General features: G+C 42.8%; 1 protein-coding gene across 3 annotated transcripts in view; it reads right to left on the bottom strand.

Moving 5' to 3' along the window:
• CFAP36 (cilia and flagella associated protein 36) overlaps window positions 1–17,130 on the bottom strand; it is a 1,333,208-nt gene that overhangs the window by 1,051,948 nt on the left and 264,130 nt on the right. For 2 of the 3 annotated variants that reach the window (XM_069608061.1, XM_069608062.1), the window contains exon 3: window positions 13,964–14,065. The exons of the other annotated variant lie outside the window; for it this stretch is intronic. In XM_069608061.1, coding sequence (XP_069464162.1) covers window positions 13,964–14,065 — 102 coding nt within the window. The remainder of the gene's footprint in view (window positions 1–13,963; window positions 14,066–17,130) is intronic. 3 annotated transcript variants of the gene reach the window in all.

Here is a 17,130-nt window from a genome sequence, read left to right on the forward strand (position 1 = left end):
TGTTCAATTTGACGCAAAGTATAGATATTGTACGTGTTAACTGTAACTTAAATTTATAGCCAACATAAGAATGTATTGTGTATATTGAATTATAAAGTGGGTACTGAAATATGTTTTAGCATTCTTGATTTTACATAGTTATATGATCCCGATTTGTACCCGTCAACAGTATTTGGACAATAATCATCAACAACGCATCTGTGATAACGATCATCTGGGACGATCGCCAGACAGCAATCTGTCCTTTCGCGGTTGCAATAAAAGTAGCAACATGGCAGCCTATAGGTTCTAGAAACGTGCAGATGTGAAAGTGTTGCATTTACACCAAAAAATGAGAGCAATGAGACGTTTGCTAGCTATGAACTGTGTTCGAAAAAGTTAACCAAGTTTTCATGGACTTAACTATTTTCAGTGTTGTGTCAAAATGAAAACTACTTGTTACGCTCCTGGCTATTGCTGTTTTCTTCAAAAAAAATGTTTCTATCATTTTTGTAAAAAGAAAAGAAAATTTTGCGTTTGTTGTGGATGTGTGTGTTTAAGTTCCTGGTTCTGTCCCTATCATTAACAAAAAGGAATACAAAACTCTCAGAACCTGTCGGGAAAGGTACTTCGTCTCAATCTTATAAACTCTTGGTTGATTTCTGACCCACGCCAACATGTCTCTCTAGTGTCTTTGCCGTTATACAATTCAAAGTTCCATACAACAAAAATGTCTCTTTATTCAGGTTTCTCCCAAGCAACGTGTTTGGTTGTACAGTTCTCAATTCAGAAGTACATTCTCTTCCCTTTCTTGGGGTTTGCTCCCTGTTATTCCACCATAGACTATTGCAACCCTAAACCCCACTTGGGGTATAACATTTATTATCTCCTCCTGTGTGGCAGCGTCTCTTACCCTCTCTTGGTTTCTCTGAGTTTACACCTCTGCTTGGGGTATTTCTCTTTTTTGCCCTGGCATGAAGTCTCCCTCAGTCACCCCAGCTTGCAGCTCCTTCTCTCTCACCCCTTCAGGGGGCTCTTTCTGTCTCACCCCAGCTTGGAGCTTTTCTTCTCTCTTACCCCGGCTTGGGGCTCTTTCTGTCTCACCCCAATTTTGGGCTGGCCCAATCCCCTTTGCCCTTCACCCGGTTCACTCGAACAATCATGCAGGTTGGCTGCTGCAACAGTGTTCGCCCGGGAAGGCGTTCTCTGGTCTGGACGCAGTATCGTGGCTCAAGTTCCTCCATGGCCCTCTGTGTCCTCTCGTCGGCTTAGTGTCGTCCCGTCGGCACTAGACAGGTCCTCGGCGTCTTTGGTTGCAGGAGCCTGATGACCACTGTTGGCATGGTCTTTTTAATATAAATTAACAATCAGTAATACTTTCACTGGACTACCCGAACTAAATATTACTTTGGATGCCCAGATACCCAAATAAGTCATCTAGAATGTGTACTACTATGCCCAGATTGGTTTTAACTGCCGTCATGAGGCTGCAAACAGGTCTTCCATGGTTCCCCTGAGAGGCCAGCTGGAAGCATACAAAGAAATTGCCAAAGGTGGGTTGCTGTAATAGCCAGGTTTCTTGTAAAGTGAAAACCGAGAAATTATTTAGGAAGTTACATATGGGGGGGGAATCGATTAGAAGATGATGATGGCCTCTGGAATTCCAAGAAAAGAATTCACATGATTTCTGCTGACTCAAGCTCCAAATGTTATCATTCAATTGCTGGAGGGCTAGTGACAGCCAGGACCAATCTACTATGGTAATTGAGGTAGTATTTATAGATCTGATTAATTGGGCCGTACGTTTGTTGCCCCCTCCACCCTGGCAGCATACTTATTAAGTTTGTCATTGTGCCTGGTTTCACGATTATGCAATTCCACTTCTCATAAAAGTACAGTTATCATTTAAATTCTGATAAAGGAGTAAATCATAACCCATCTGGCAGGAAAGATTCGATTTTGGAGATTTGTATTGTAGAAGGAATCTCTATGCTCACTAGATGAGGTCTAGCACAATCAATTAATTCAACTAGCTCAATGTCCCTTTATGTGATAAGGGGTTATTGTATAGTAAATCAATGACCAGCAATAAGTACAGCACACATGAAATTCATAATTGTATCGAAAAATATATACATTTGTTCTTCTTTCTCTAAAAATACTTGTTGTTTTTCACTTATAGCACTATGCATAATGTTTGCTTTGTTAGTATAACCACTGCAACACATATCCAAAGACCATAAAAAGAATATAAATCCTATTTAATACCAGTCATCTCACCCAGTGACAGTCTATTCAATGAAAATGATTAGAATTCTGTCTGGTTGAGCACTCTACAAGGATAAAATCGTCCAACTGCTCGCTTCAAAACCCAACCAATTTCTGTTCTTGTCGTTTATAACATTCTTCAGGGGAACCGTCGCCAATATATATCTTCTGTCATATCAATAATAGGATGTTCTTACAAAAGTGTCTTTGGTGTGTTCATAGTCATGTGCCTGTAAACAATACACAAAATGACTCACAATAAATGCCCCCTCATTTAGCAATGCCCACCTTTAAGTATCTAATTAGAATCACTCTAAATGTGTCATTACCTGTGTAGGCCAGAACCACCAAGAGCACTCCAGTGTGTGCTATGTTGATGGACCGCTTCTTGAATAAACTGTTGCCTGTGAAAGAACCAAAAAAATAGGTTCACATGTGTCCACGAGCGTGGACAGGAGACTTACACCCCTCATAAATTTGAGGGAGTATGTAATGCAGAGGGCAGGGTCAAACCCCCCTTTGTCTGCAAGGGCTACATGGCTTCCAATGCCTGTAAATACAAATTACTGCGAAAAGAGAAACCGTGTTGTTTCACCCTAATCTAATATATTTTTGTATACAGATTGCCACTTTTATTGCCACCTCCAATACATCTTTACATTCTCTTGTGTGTGCCCATATTGTGTATTAGGGTTTTAGACCGACCTCATGATCAAAACTGCACCTTGCCCACCTTTCACAATTGCATTGCTTCTGGCTTACATGGACTCTGGCCCTTGGTTTGTTCATCCTTTCACTCTGTGCTGCGGGAGTTCTATTTTCCCACTCATAACCACAAGGACCCGACTAAGTTCACACAAGCTTACCTGGTGAACACTTCATAGTTCGTCCATCTGTCTGCTACACACCGCATGAGCGTTCGGTTTGCTGGCTCCTAATCACTGTTCCCTCAGTGTCTCATGATACTCAATTCAACGGTTGTCCTTCATAGAAACCGAACGAGGAGCGAACCAGGTCGCCATGATGGAAATTAAACCGTGGAATGCTTTACACCGTAAACCTGTTGAAATGGGAAGATCCCCGCTATTCCATTGTTAAGGAAAGCACTGGATATGGCTTATATATATTTACTTTATCCAACCAATGATGTTTAATGGTCAGAAGTAGAAGCCTAGTAGTCACATCCAATAGTGCTTAGATTTAAATACAAAAATGTTGCTTTTCCGATGGTCACTCTTGAAAAGAACCCATCCCAAGTAAACATTTTTGGCGACTCTCTTAATTGTTCCAGTTCCAAAGCTAAGGCTGCCTTGGCGAGACTAGACTCCTATGTGGAATTTAAACATTCCAATTAATCTCTTCATTGAGCGTTGATGGATGGCTGATTGTCAAACAAATCAATCTCTGTTCCCATCGTTCCATGAATTTCAGATTGCGACAATAGTCTTCCAAAAAATATCATTGGCTGTATGTTGTGCTTCCATAAAATGTGAAACTAATGGTGCATTAATGTTGCCTACTACAACTTCTGTGTTCTGAGATTCTATTTTTGACTTTCTGCATAGTCATGCTTATGTAGCTCTTTTTGCAGGGGCATAGTATGTAATAAATCACCATCTTAGAATTGCAGTTGGTCGGACTCCTTTGTACCCATGGATGGTATAGACCTATATCTACCGTATGGATGCGTTTTGTAAATTTACAGTTGCTGCACTTGCCACATGGAACATATCCAGATGGTCATTGCATCCCTCAAGTCTCTAGTAATATAGGCAATGTAGGAGTACAAGATTTCTTGATATCAGATGGCACTATGATATTTTTTATTTTCTGACATCTTCTGAATGCAAACAGCGGTGGAGGCAGGGCCAAAGGACCGTTCGCTACTTGTTTTATCCTTCCAGCGAAAGAGCACTTTCTTGGAGATATTGGATGCTCTTTTCTTAGCCTGCCAGATGCATTTCTTGAGATACCTTTTTGCCCGCTGTTTTTTTAGTGAGCTTCTCAATTACTGATTCAAAAATCATACATTTTGGAACTATTACGTTGTAAACGTACAAGCTGGCTCAACTGCATGCTTTACTGTAGGGATTTGAGGTGAAAACTCTGAAAGCTGAGTAGTGCATTGGTATCTGTGGGCTTGTTAAATGGTCTGACATGAAGCACATTTCCTTCACAAAATATCCAAAAATTATATTTTAATTCAACTCATGACATGAGTTAAGAATACATTTGGGATCTCGACCATTCAACCATGACATGAATTCAGTGATTTCATCTCTCAACCCATCCCAAATGACTAAAATGTCAACAATAAATCGCCCCCATAATTGTGTGGTCGATGGAATTAATTATCAATGGAATAGATGTAGATTTCCTCTAAGTCATTGGCGTATACGTTCGCCAAGTTGGGAGCAACTGGGAGCGAATGGCAAAGCCTTATTTTTGATGATGCAAGGTTTCCTGAAATCGGAAAAAAAAATGTTGTAAGGGTCATCTCCTTGGTCCAGAGAATAAATGTCCTCTGAGCTGGATCTAATTCATGAAATTCGTCTCCCAAATGTTTGGATACTATTTCTAGAATCCTTTGTTGTGGTACGTTGGTATATAGCGCCTCAATGTCATGCCTATTAGAACTTCTTGAGTGGGGTCAAAAGAAAGACCTTCCATCATGGAGATAGCATGTGTCATGGCAGGTATTATTTGCTTTAAGAAAACAATCTGCACATTGGGATAAAGGTTCCAATATGGACCAGTTACCTGACACTATCCGACGTCATTGGGGGGGGGAACTCTCCCCTTGTGAACTTTGGGGACTGTATAGAAAATAGGCATGCAGACTTTTTTTGGGGCAAGAAGAACAAGTGACTTACCCTGGTAATGGGTTCTTTTGATTGGATATTCCCCCACGCATTCCTCATCTTTGATAATTATCTTCCAGCTTTAGCTGCTTTGGAAAAGAAATGTCGACAGAGGGTGCTGTGCTGTAACGTCGATGACTTGATGTCCCTTGAAGGCCTCCGTCAAATGGTTGACATCATCCTTAGTATATGTAGCACGTGCAGCATCCGTTTGCTTCAGTTCTTATTTTTCCATGTTATGGCAATTACTAATGCCTCTTTAGACTTCAGAAGACTCAGAGAGCGCATAGTGTAAAACACGTACATTCTGCAGCAGGGTAGGTTGGGAGGGGCGATGAGGAATATGTGGGAGGAACATCCAATCGAAAGAACGTTACCAGGGCTAAGTGACCTGTTCTTCGAATGGATTGTGTCCTCCCACGTATTCCTCATCTTTGATAGCCTCCCAAAGCAGTAATAGTCTTGGAGATGGGAAAATAATTTACATCTGCCTTTAGCAGTTACCATGGACTGACATTCTTGGATAGAGTGAATAATCCATCTGGATAACGTTTGTTTTGTTATTGATAACCCCAATTTATGACCTGTATATCCGATGAATAATTGGTCGTCCTTGCACATTTTTGACATTTGCGAGATATAACAACTGAGAATCCCTCTATGGTCAAGTCTATGTAATCTCTCCTCCTCCTTTCCAGGATGAGGAGGGGGATAGAAAGTTGGTAAAACTATCTTTTGGGACATATGGAAGTCAGACTATTTTTGGCAGAAACAAAGGTCTTACTTTAAGAATAACCTTTTCCTTATGGAAGACCGTATATGGAGATTTACAAGACAGTGCTTGCAATTTGCTCACCCTGCGGGCAGATGTGATTGCGAATAGCAAAACTGTTTTTAGTGTTAATAGTCTTAATGGACATGAATGCATGGGTTCAAATGGAATGCATGTTAAGAATTTGAATGCAAGATTTAAATCCCAAACAGGGACTTGAAAGGGAGCAGGAGGAAACACATTAGTGAGTCTTTAAACAAACTGAGTGATTAAAGGGATTTTAAAGCATGAGGTTTCCTCTGATGAGCGCTTGAAAATTGAAAGCGCTGCCAGATAACCTTTTATTATTGCGATATGGAGCTCCAGAGAAGTGAAGTAGAAAAGATAACTCTCTGGGTGTATTGCACTGAAGTGGATCCACATTCTTATCCCTACACCAGCTGCTGAATTTCCAACAACAGGTATAAGGATTTTGTTGCTTGCCTTCTGGCCGAAAGCAAAATCTCCATTACATCTTCCGGGAGGTCCCAATCCTTGTACCTCAGCCTCTCAGAAACCATGCATGAAGGCTGAGTGTTTTGATGGAGAACCGGACCCTCCTCTCGCGAGAGAAGGTCCTCTATTTGCACAAGATGTATTGGAAGGCAGATGGACATGTCCAGATGGTCTGGGTACCACCTCCTCCTGGCCCAATCCGGGGCAATTAGGATCATGCATTTCCCAAACTTTCTCAACCCCCTGATCACGTGAGGAATAACAGGGACTGGAGGAAACTTGTACAGAAGTGGAAACTCCCAGTCCACCACAAACACGTCTCCTAGAGCTCCTCTTGGGGAAAATCCCTGGAGCAGAATAGCTCACAGTTTCAGTTGACACTCGTCGTGAATGGATCCACTTGAGGAGTTCCCCAAAGGGTGAAGATCTCTTGAAGGACTTCCTGAGCTAGTTCCCACTCATGGGAGACGGTGCTCTGCCTGCTCATAGCATCCGCTGTTCTGTTCTTTTCTCCGGCTAGGTGAATTGCCGATAGGGAGATTCCTTCTTGAATTGCCTAGAACCAGAGCTGCATTGCCTCTCTACACAGTGGTAGTGACCCTACACCACCTCTTTTGTTGAGGTAGTACAAGGCCACTGTGTTATCCATCATTATCAGGACATTCTTTCCCTGTACAGAAGGTAGAAATGCCTTCAACGCTAGTCTGATTGCCCTCAGCTCCAAAAGATTGATATGTAGTTTGGACTCTGATGGAGACCAATGACCGACGATTGTCAGATCATTGGTATGGGCTTCCCACCCCCTATGTGAGGTGTCAGTCGCTACTGTTATCTCCGGCCATGGTTGCCAAAAAGGTTCTCCCTTCAGAATATTGTCCTTGCAGGCCCACCACAGAAGGTCCTGTGCGACTCTGCTCGGAACCTGAAGGAGGTCAGACATCCTGCCTGAGAATGGAGACCATTGAGTCCTGAGAGGCCATTGGAGAAATCTCATTCTCAGGCGAGCATCTGGCACCAGGAAAATGCAGGATGCCATGAGGCCGAGCAACCTTAAAAAAAAACGAAGGCCGGAATACTCTGGGCTCTCTGAAATTTGGTGACCATCTGCAGAATGTGATGATCCCTCACCTCGGGTGGCAAGGTTTTTCCCAAGGAGGCATCCAGGACTGCTCCGATAAATTGGAGTCTTCGAGATGGTATCATGTTTGACTTCTTGTAATTGAGGAAGAAGCCCAGTTTGTGGAGAAATTGGCAAGTCACGCTGTGATGTTCCAGGGTCTGTTCAGGAGAATGAGCCCTGTTCAGCCAATCGTCCAGATAAGGGTAGACGCAAACCCCCCCCCTCTAGAGAGACTCGCTGCCACCACCGCCATCAACTTGGTGAAAACTCTTGGGGCAGAGGTCAGCCCAAATTGCAACTCAAAACTGAAAATGAGAACTGCGAACCTCAGGTACTTTCTGTGCTTGTGATGAATAGGCACATGAAAGTAAGCATCCTGAAGGTCTGATGATACCATCCAGTCTTGGAGTTGGAGGGCCTGAAGGAACTGAGAAAGGGTAACTATCTTGAACGTGTCTTTCCTGAGGAACTTGTTCAAGTTTCTTAAATCCAAGAGGGGTCTCAATCCTCTGTCCTTTTTGGGGATTAGAAAATACGGGGAGTACCAGCCCTTCTTCATCTCTGATGCAGGTACTGGTTCTATTGTGGCGTTCTCCAAATTTCCTGCTAAGGGGCAGATCTGGAATTTTCAATGAGCTGTTCCCTTTTGGATGATCCTGGGACCTTCCTAGAAAAGGAAGGCAGTAACCCTGGGCTACCATTTTCAGTGACAAAGCATCTGAAGTAATGTCTCACCACTCTTTCAGATGCTGTGAGAGCCTACCTCCCACTGGGGTCTTGTGGCTTAAGGCCTCAGAGGTTTTGAGGTGGCTGAAGCTGCGGCTGAGGGCAAAGCTGCCGCTGCTTGGGCTAATTTAGCAGCTCTTGCTCATCCTCCACGAGGGAATCTTCTTTGTCCTTTATAACTGGCTTGTCCTCTCCCTCTTCCAATTAAGGAGTAGAAATTAAAGGACTTACCCCTCCAAGATGACATACCGGAGTAGGAATGTTGAGGCTGTCTAATAGCGGCGCTAAGAGATTTAGCTGCCGCTTTTGAGGTCTGTAGACTTTCCAGACTTGCTACCAAACAGTCTCGAGCCATCAAAAGGCATATTGAGTAATCTAGATTGTACTTCCGGTGCAAATCCAGACTTCTTCGGCCATGCAAATCTGTGTAGCATGGTGCTAGCCGCCATGGATCTACTAATACTATCTGCAGTATCCAGACCTGACTCGAGGAACTCGCACATTGCCTCCTTACCATCCTTGATAGCCAGGAAGCCATCTCTCTCTTCCCCTTTGGGGATGTGGTCTGTCGCCATTGCTGCGCAATCCCACAGGATGAACGAAAAATTAGATGAGGCACAAGTGGTATTTGCTGATTTCAATGCCATGCTACTGGCCATAAATATGTACCACGCCGAAGCGTCCATCCATTTATCATCCCTGTCTGTAAGAATGGTATGGTAAGGAGATTGTTTTGTGGACGTGGCTGCCTGGATCAACAAACTTTATGGAGTCGGTTGCTTGGTCAAATAATCCAGGTCACAGCTTGATGGTCTATATTTCTTGGGAAAGTGCTTTTAACTGCAGAAATAGAATCTGGGGTTTTCCAATTTGTAGTAACCCTTTTTTGCAAAGCAATATGGAAGGGCAAAATGGGATCCTCTGTGGACCTTGATCTAATATGTCTGTCAAATCATGCTGTTAAAAAGGAGGAGCAGGTCTACTCCATCCCAAATGTTCTACTACCTTGCTCATCAATAGTCTATATGAGCTGTCAGCATGATATGCAGGATCTGGTTTTCCAAATTCCAGCTCAGGAGACGCATCTTCTCCACTGGCTGTTTGTAGTCTCTCATAGATCCTGAAGTCTAGATTCATCTGCAATAAACACATCTAGAAGATTTGGAGTGCTATATTGAAGACCAAAACGCAGTCTGATCATCATCAGCTGGTTCATGTTCTTCATAGATTTTGTGGTAGAGGCTTGTAAGATTTCTCTTGTGTTGCCTTCAATGGCTCTGAAGTCTTCCACTTAGGTGTCGATGGCTTCGGTATGGGTGTCAAAGGTTCCGACGTTGAGGGCGTCGATGGAACTGATTTTGTTTTCGAAGATGTCTTTGACAAAACCCTCGAAGGGCTGGACTCTCGACTCAGCGAGGTCCTCAACATCTTTTCACTCTTTGGATGCTTCGAAGGCTCTCAATGTTCGACAGGCTTGCCTCCCGGACTAGAGGGTGCAAGGGGTTTAGCCTTAGACTTTCCCTTGTCGTCTTTATGCAGAGCGAACAGGACATGGTCTTTCTTCCGATCTTTCAAGGGAGTAGGGGCTTCGCTCTCGAAGATTTATCATCATCTCCCTCCGAAACTCTTCCCATTTTGCTGAAGAGTCGTATTTAGTTGTACAAGTTATTCTCTCGGGTGAGGAGTCACTCGAGGAAGAAGGAACCTATGACATCTTTTCTTCGACTTCCTAGAACAAGATAAAGAATGACACAAATGACTTCTCGAACGAGATTTCTTTGATCTTTTACGACGAGGAGAATCTCTCGACTCGTCTGAAGTATGATTTTTCAGCACAGAAGGGCATTTTCGAAATGTACCCAGCAAACAATCTACCTTTGCGCTCTCTCTGAGCCTTGTCAGTCATCGCTTGACAAGATCTGCACTCCTTCGTTCAATGCTCCGTGCCGAGGCGCCACAGGCAAATGCAGTGGGGGTCACTGATGACATCTTCGACCCACAATCCTGACATTTCTTAAAACCCTTGTTGGGAGTTGATGGAGTCGACAGTGAAGCATGATGCTTTATTTAACGAACCGAAGCGCACCGTAATTTTTCTCCAAGCGAAAGCTGCGTCAGAAAAACAGAACTGAAGCCAAAGGGGTCTGCGTGTGCTACATATACTATATGGAGGACGACCATCGGACAGAGGCCTTCAAGGGACATTGAGTCATCGACGCTACAGCACAGCGCCTGCTGTCGAGAATGTATTTTTCTGAAGCAGCTGAAGCTGGAAGATAATTATCAAAGATGAGGAATACGTGGGAGGACACAATGCATTCGAAACTGTGCTTGTTGAGTGAAAATGATGCACAGTTCTTCCACTCGATTTACTTCTTGGTCGATCAGCTCTTTGAGCTATTCTAATCTATCATAATTTGTAACACTATAGATTCCCCCTTTGTCATCCGCTTTAATAGTAAATTGTTTGTTAATGATTAAACTCTGTAATGCCATCCTATCTTTCTTACTTATATTTTGAAAGGTGGCCTTGTTGTTTTCTTCAAGGACTAACATCTTTGAAAAGAGAGAAAATCAGGCTTTGCTGAATATCAGTTTCGGCTGCCCATTTCGACTCTGTGGTTAACGCGGCTGTGAAGTTAGTGTGTAGATTCGATGAGGCCATTGTAAGGTTGCCCACACTCAAGCTACGGGGACAATCCCACATTTTCATTTTATTCTCCTGAGTGAGGGGAGGAGTTGTTTTGGGTATAGTCTTGGTGTGGGGATTAGGTCCAACCATTGTACTGCTTCAAGGCTTGGGAATGTACTTGAACTTGAATTTGACTCAATATATAGTGCATGTGGGCTGGTGTTTTATTATGTGTTTATTGGGACGCTGTAAGCACACAGTCAATAGGGATTCCAAAACAATAAGTGTAACAGAAAAATACCTGTAACTGCTTCCAACTGAACTCGTCCGCACTCTGCTTATCACTGTGTGGGAAAACTAAGAATTTAAATTTGTCGAACTCTTCAGATACCTCTGTTGCCTGGTTAGTTATGATAAAGTACTTGCAAGCTGCCATGTTTAAAAACACCTTATGGCTAGTGGATAGTGTTAGTCCTAGGTCATAGTGAGCATGTCTTTGCCATGTAAGTGCTTAGCCCTCCACCGCATAACGAAGCCCGCTTCCATGAGTACTTGCTTCGAATGCGTTTGCCTTTTGGCATATCTAAGAGAGTTTTAGAGAGATGCCTCACTAGGCAAAGTGGCTTTAGCAGGTGGAAGTAGCTATTGCAAGCAAGCCATCTAACCCTAAACCGTGTGGGAACTGTAGAAGTAGCATGGAATCAGGAAATGTAATGTATTGTAAAATGTCTTCCGGCAACATCAAGACTGTGCCTTCCCATGTGTGAGAACTTGACTTGTATGCTGAGAAGCTGTGAACAGCTTTCTAAAACAATGTTGCTGGTCAATCTGATGCCATGCCTGCACCACCCTTCCACTGAAATGCATGTGTTCTCTGCTGTATGAAACAACTGTGTACTGTAAGGAAGCCATGGTATCAAACAGTGAAGATACAAGTGATCACAGTTCAAGGGTGTTTATTGAACTTCAATGGGTTGGTAGAACGCCTATCTAAACCTAAAACTAAATATGGGAGCAAGCTACGACCATCAAATAATGAAAAAGCAGCCCTAGAGGATTGTATCAAAAAAAGGGCCTATACTAATAAACCTATTGCCAATTCTTACTTCTAAATACAAAATGGTGTGAGATAACAATATATGCAAAAGAAAAGTGTTAAAAAAATGTTTTGTCAGGATAGTTCAGCAGTTGGCTTCCCTTCCCCACGTTTTCAGCACAGGGCATGGCGGCACGTGAATGCTTTGCACACACTCTGGCTTCTTGACCACAAGGTAACAAACAGTTCAACACATAGGCATCTGGGCGTTCCGCCACAGTCTCTTATTACAGAGGGCCTGATGTAACAAACAAAACACAAACGTTCCTTTCCTTTGTCAGGGGTTTCACTTTCACAAGTTCAAGACTGGTATCCCTCCTTCGGGCTCGGACCATGGGCCCCCCTCGTCCGGTCTCAGACCCCTTTTCTACAATGTTCACAATTAGTTCTCCCTTGTTCAGGCCCGGACCATGCATCCCTCTTGTCCGGGCTCAGATCCCTTTTGATACCAGAATTGAAGACTTTCGAATGTGCAATGTGTTTTGCTTAAAACATCGCAGGACCACTTCCACTCACTTCACACAATTTACGCTTCACATCAATCTTCTACTTTACTTTCTTTCTTCAGGATACTGTCCAGAGTGTCAACTGAGCACATTCACAGGGGCGGACCACTCCGTCAACGGTATCACACCTTTCCTTCTAATGTTCTAATATTCACCAGTAATTTAGCTTCTTGAGTCTTTCATCACACGCATTTAACATTTGTTCCAGTGCCCTTTTTACAATGTTATCGCTTGCAACCTTAGCTTCAACACAGACCGGTCTCCCCCACTCACTGGCTGTGTTGTTATCCGTCGCTTCTTTGTTCTTGGAGCCAAGGACTATACCACAGAATCTCTGCTGCTCCTCCCCGGCTTGTACAGTTATGCGGGAGGACTCTCGGTATATCCGACACACAAAGCAGGATTCTTCAGCCTGGTCTTACTTTTTCTGACTTGAAGGTTTCTTGAAAGTAACACCTTCCTGCCAAAAAGGTCAAGGGTGTTGTCCCTCTCACGAACCTCTTGTGCCTGGCCGTCTTTCTCCCCTCATTCAACTGCGGATTCAAAACTGCTGTACCTTCATGTGTTTTGCCTCGCTCATAGTGTGCTCTAGTGCTCCATCTTTTATCCCTGTGGGGAAGTATAATGGAAGCCAGGTGTAAGTGATTGTCGATAAGTGCCTGACCTCGCCTACCATAGTATTGGTACATGTCAGGTACATGGCTCGGTGTGAGCCTGTTTTCTCCCAGAGCGTGCTGTCTGTATAAAAGTGTTTGTGCCGGAAAGGGGGTCGTGTTGAGTTTCTAAATATCCCATCGGGTAGGATAGGGTAAAGAGGTTACAGGGAACAGAAGGATACTGTGTCTCACCATCCAGTATGCCACTGACCTGGCTAACCGAAAGAGTGATCTGTGGGGGCTAGCGGGTGAGACACCTTCTGGTTTCTCACAGTAATGAGGGAGGAGGGTTGCTGTGCAGAGTCTCGTTCTACCGTTGCCGTGCTGTTTGTCATGTGTATGCTAGCTTTGCCGACTGCTATTAAAGACGTTCACAAATCCACCTGTATAGCCTGTGGTTGTTTTTAATACATGACAAAGAGGGCATCCTATTTTTTTCCATTCGAAAAGTAATGTAACCTAAAAGAGTAATAAATGTAAACCAAGAAAAAAAAAACTCTAAAGGGGAAATTAAAAGTCTAACCAATGATTCAGTAGGCAAAAGTGAAAATGTGGATGCATTGCAAACATACCTTTAAGGCACGTAATGCAGGCAACAATGTTGTGTGTTTTGTAGAGGTGATTCAAATTTCAATGCCCTAATTAAGGCAATGAAATACACAAGATGCGGCAATCTGAAGGGAAAAGAATATTTTCTGCAACACAAAGCATCTTTTCAGCTTCAAACAAATACTTGGGATAATCATTACAAGTACACATAAGAATTATTTGGAAGAGCATATGTTAAGGAACACAAACAAGACATTCAATTTGTAAATCCACATATCCTTTTTATATGCCAAATAACATTACCTGCAAACTGTGGGCCTGTGCAAAAGGAGATGCACAAGCTTGCTGAAACTGTTCTTCACTAATTCCAACCTCCTGAAGAAACCCTTCAAGTAGCTTCTCGACCTAATTAGAAGATGATTACATGCCATTTGTGTGTTTGATTGAGTGATAAAAGAAAAAGCGCACTGTAAAAATACACAAACACGTACAACACATTTGAGGGATATGTCGGGCTGAAACTAGCATCCAGTTATGGAAACAATCATTCCCCCAAACTTGGTATTAAAAATAATGTCCTGCAAATTCAAAGGGGGAATAACAGAAAAGAGAGGAGGGAGCGAGAGGGAGGGAGGAACTGAGAGGGAGGAAGGAGTGAGCTAGAGGAGGGACAGAAAGAGAGAGGGAGATGAAGAGAATATGAAATAAAAGATGAAAGAGAAAGTGCTGTCTCAGCCAACATCCCAGGGATTAACCAGGTAGTGGACGGGTTTCTCTGATAAATATTCTTCTCTAGGCCATGGCTAAGAATTACTGTAATTTTATGGAATAGGCCACCCAGGGAGCCTAATGCATTAGTATTGAGGGCATGTTTACTTTCAAATCAGCAAGACATTTTTTATTCTTTTTGATTCCATCATTAAATAAACACAAACGCTTAGACTTTAGGTTCCAGGATGTTTAGGCATGGTTGCAAGTGGTCACATATGTAAACTGTCTTTGGTGCTATCCGACATCAATAAGATCAGGGTTACGGCTGAGATCATGATTCAGTCCCACTACCAGGTGGCCATGATCAGATACTGTGTGCTCCACAAGGTGCCATTATTAGAAAGTGCCTTTTATCTAGTGAATAAAGAGCAATAGGACAATAACATTACACTTCAAAGATGCAGTACTCTCACCATACCACCCGATAACTGCAGAGGGTGTGTACGGCATATTATTTTCTCTTAATTTCTCCACAGTTAAGCAGGTGCAAATAATGCTGGCAACATATTTGCTTTGAGAGGAAATTCCCATAAAATGATAATGTAGTGTAGAAAAATGTTAAGACACACAAAAGTGTGAACCATGTTCCTTAATGATGATAACTTTTAGTTCAAACAATTACTTGACCCTTAACACTTTGGATTTGACATCTTCAGACTTTCGCCCAACCCTGATTTGAAATCTTCAGCCTTTAGCCCATCCCTGCATTACCACTACCTCCAAACAAAAAGAAGTAGCCGGCACGAGTGACAAAGTATGTAAAACCTCATTCTCCCTAATATTTCACCTAGCATCTGTTAAGGTACACAGGGTTTCGGTTGAAGTTAAAGTCCTAACAAATGGACGACCGGTCAGATAACCCTGTCCTGTGACCAACGTTTGGTTGGACTCATAATGGACTCCTAACCCGAGCCCTCCAGATAAGATGTATATCAGGCCCTTGTCAATACAGCCCTTGTAATTCTTCTTTGCGTACCACTTACACAGGCTATTTATGGCAGCACCCCCATAAATCACAGAGCTCACTGATGACAGCCTGGCTAGACGCAGCTTGCAAATCTGCCCTTTACTTTAGTAATCGACACAGTTCCTTGAAAGAAGCAATTTTTAACACTCTCCTCTGTTAATGATTTTATCAAGATAATACTTTGAATAATGTAAAAGGGAATTTGTGTTTTGTTCACTTTGTTCAACTGCCTGCATTTTGTAGGTTACAGTGTTATTAAAGCATCCTGAATCATGAACATGTTTTTCACTTTGCTTTAGGACACAGGTAGTATTGTGTAAAATGAAATTTGCCTGAAACAAGGGCTGCATTTCTGCTTAATTGGCTTTAATAGAGGCAGCGCAGTTGCAGCAGCATGGGTATCTCATACTGTGTTTTCTTTTCATCACAGAAGCACACCAATTGCATAGTTGGGCATGTGGTTTGAACTTTAACTCGCTTTCTGACCACCCACCGCAAGCAGGTATAATGCATACAGGTAGAAGCAGTGCTGGATATATTTTTAGTGGCACAGATTGCACCTATACGCTCAACAGGACTGCGATACATTCAGGCAAAGTAGCCTAATTTATCAACGGAGCTGCTATACCGTACGCATGTCATGGCACAATGCCAAGTATTCACAGCTGGGCTGATTGCATCATGCCCACATTTCTTAGCAGGACTGCTATGTTTTCAGACAGTACCTGAATTTCTTAATAGAGCTGCTGTTAAGAAAGCACGAACATGTGTTGCCATTTTCTGCCAAAATTCTAGCACATTTCAAAGCCTCATTATGAATCTCCTGACTAATGTAGGATAGTCCAAACAGGCTTAGAGCTTTTGACAATCCATTTATGTTAGGCAAGCCTCACATGGAACTGCCAGTGCCCTAACCCTATGTGCCTTTCAGTGTCAAGAGGCTGTTGGGAAAGGCAGCTCAGTGGGCCAATAACCCTGCTGCATAGATTATTGTGAAACCTGTTAGTTCAAATCCTGTTAATAGGTGAGTTAATGAGTCTGTGTCAGAGATATGTATTTAAGATGCAGGTAACATTCAATTGTAACACAATGGACTTAACATTCTACTTATCAAAAGGACTACCAAATGTTCAGTGATTCAGAATACACACATTTCATCCGGGATGGTGTACTTCTAATGGCTCTTAACACAACTCATCAGGGATGTTAGCTTGTAATGGCTCAGAACACAAACCTCATCAGGGCTGCTATACCTGTGATGGCTCAGAAGTAGAACACGCACATCCCATGAGGACCACTATACTTGTAATGGCTCAGAACAGACATCTCATTTGGGCTGCTATACTTGTAATGGCTCAGAATACACACCTCGTTGAGGCTGCTATACCTGTAATGGCTCAGAACACACATCTCATATGGGATCTTGTACTTGCAATGGCATACAGTGCTGGTAAAGCATCTGAATTCAAGCAAGTGCTGCATCTGGTCAGACAAACCTCTAACTCTATAATTCCCAGCCTAATGGCCAAAAGAAGGTTTGCACACATCTAAAAAGGAGCACCAAATGGTAAAGCTACACTAGATTTCTAAATAGAAAAGGCATTTTCCGCTTTTTGGAGATTTATTGGTGCTATGTTAAAAGACAAACAGAAAAACAGGAGAGGAAGAACATCTCTAAACTGAAGCAATATAAAGAACAAAGGTGTGGCAGGAATGGGGGGGGGGTCAAGGG

The sequence above is a fragment of the Ambystoma mexicanum genome, chromosome 4q (assembly GCF_040938575.1).
Source record: "Ambystoma mexicanum isolate Mex_15411 chromosome 4q, UKY_AmexF1_1, whole genome shotgun sequence".
Lineage (NCBI taxonomy): Eukaryota > Metazoa > Chordata > Amphibia > Caudata > Ambystomatidae > Ambystoma > Ambystoma mexicanum.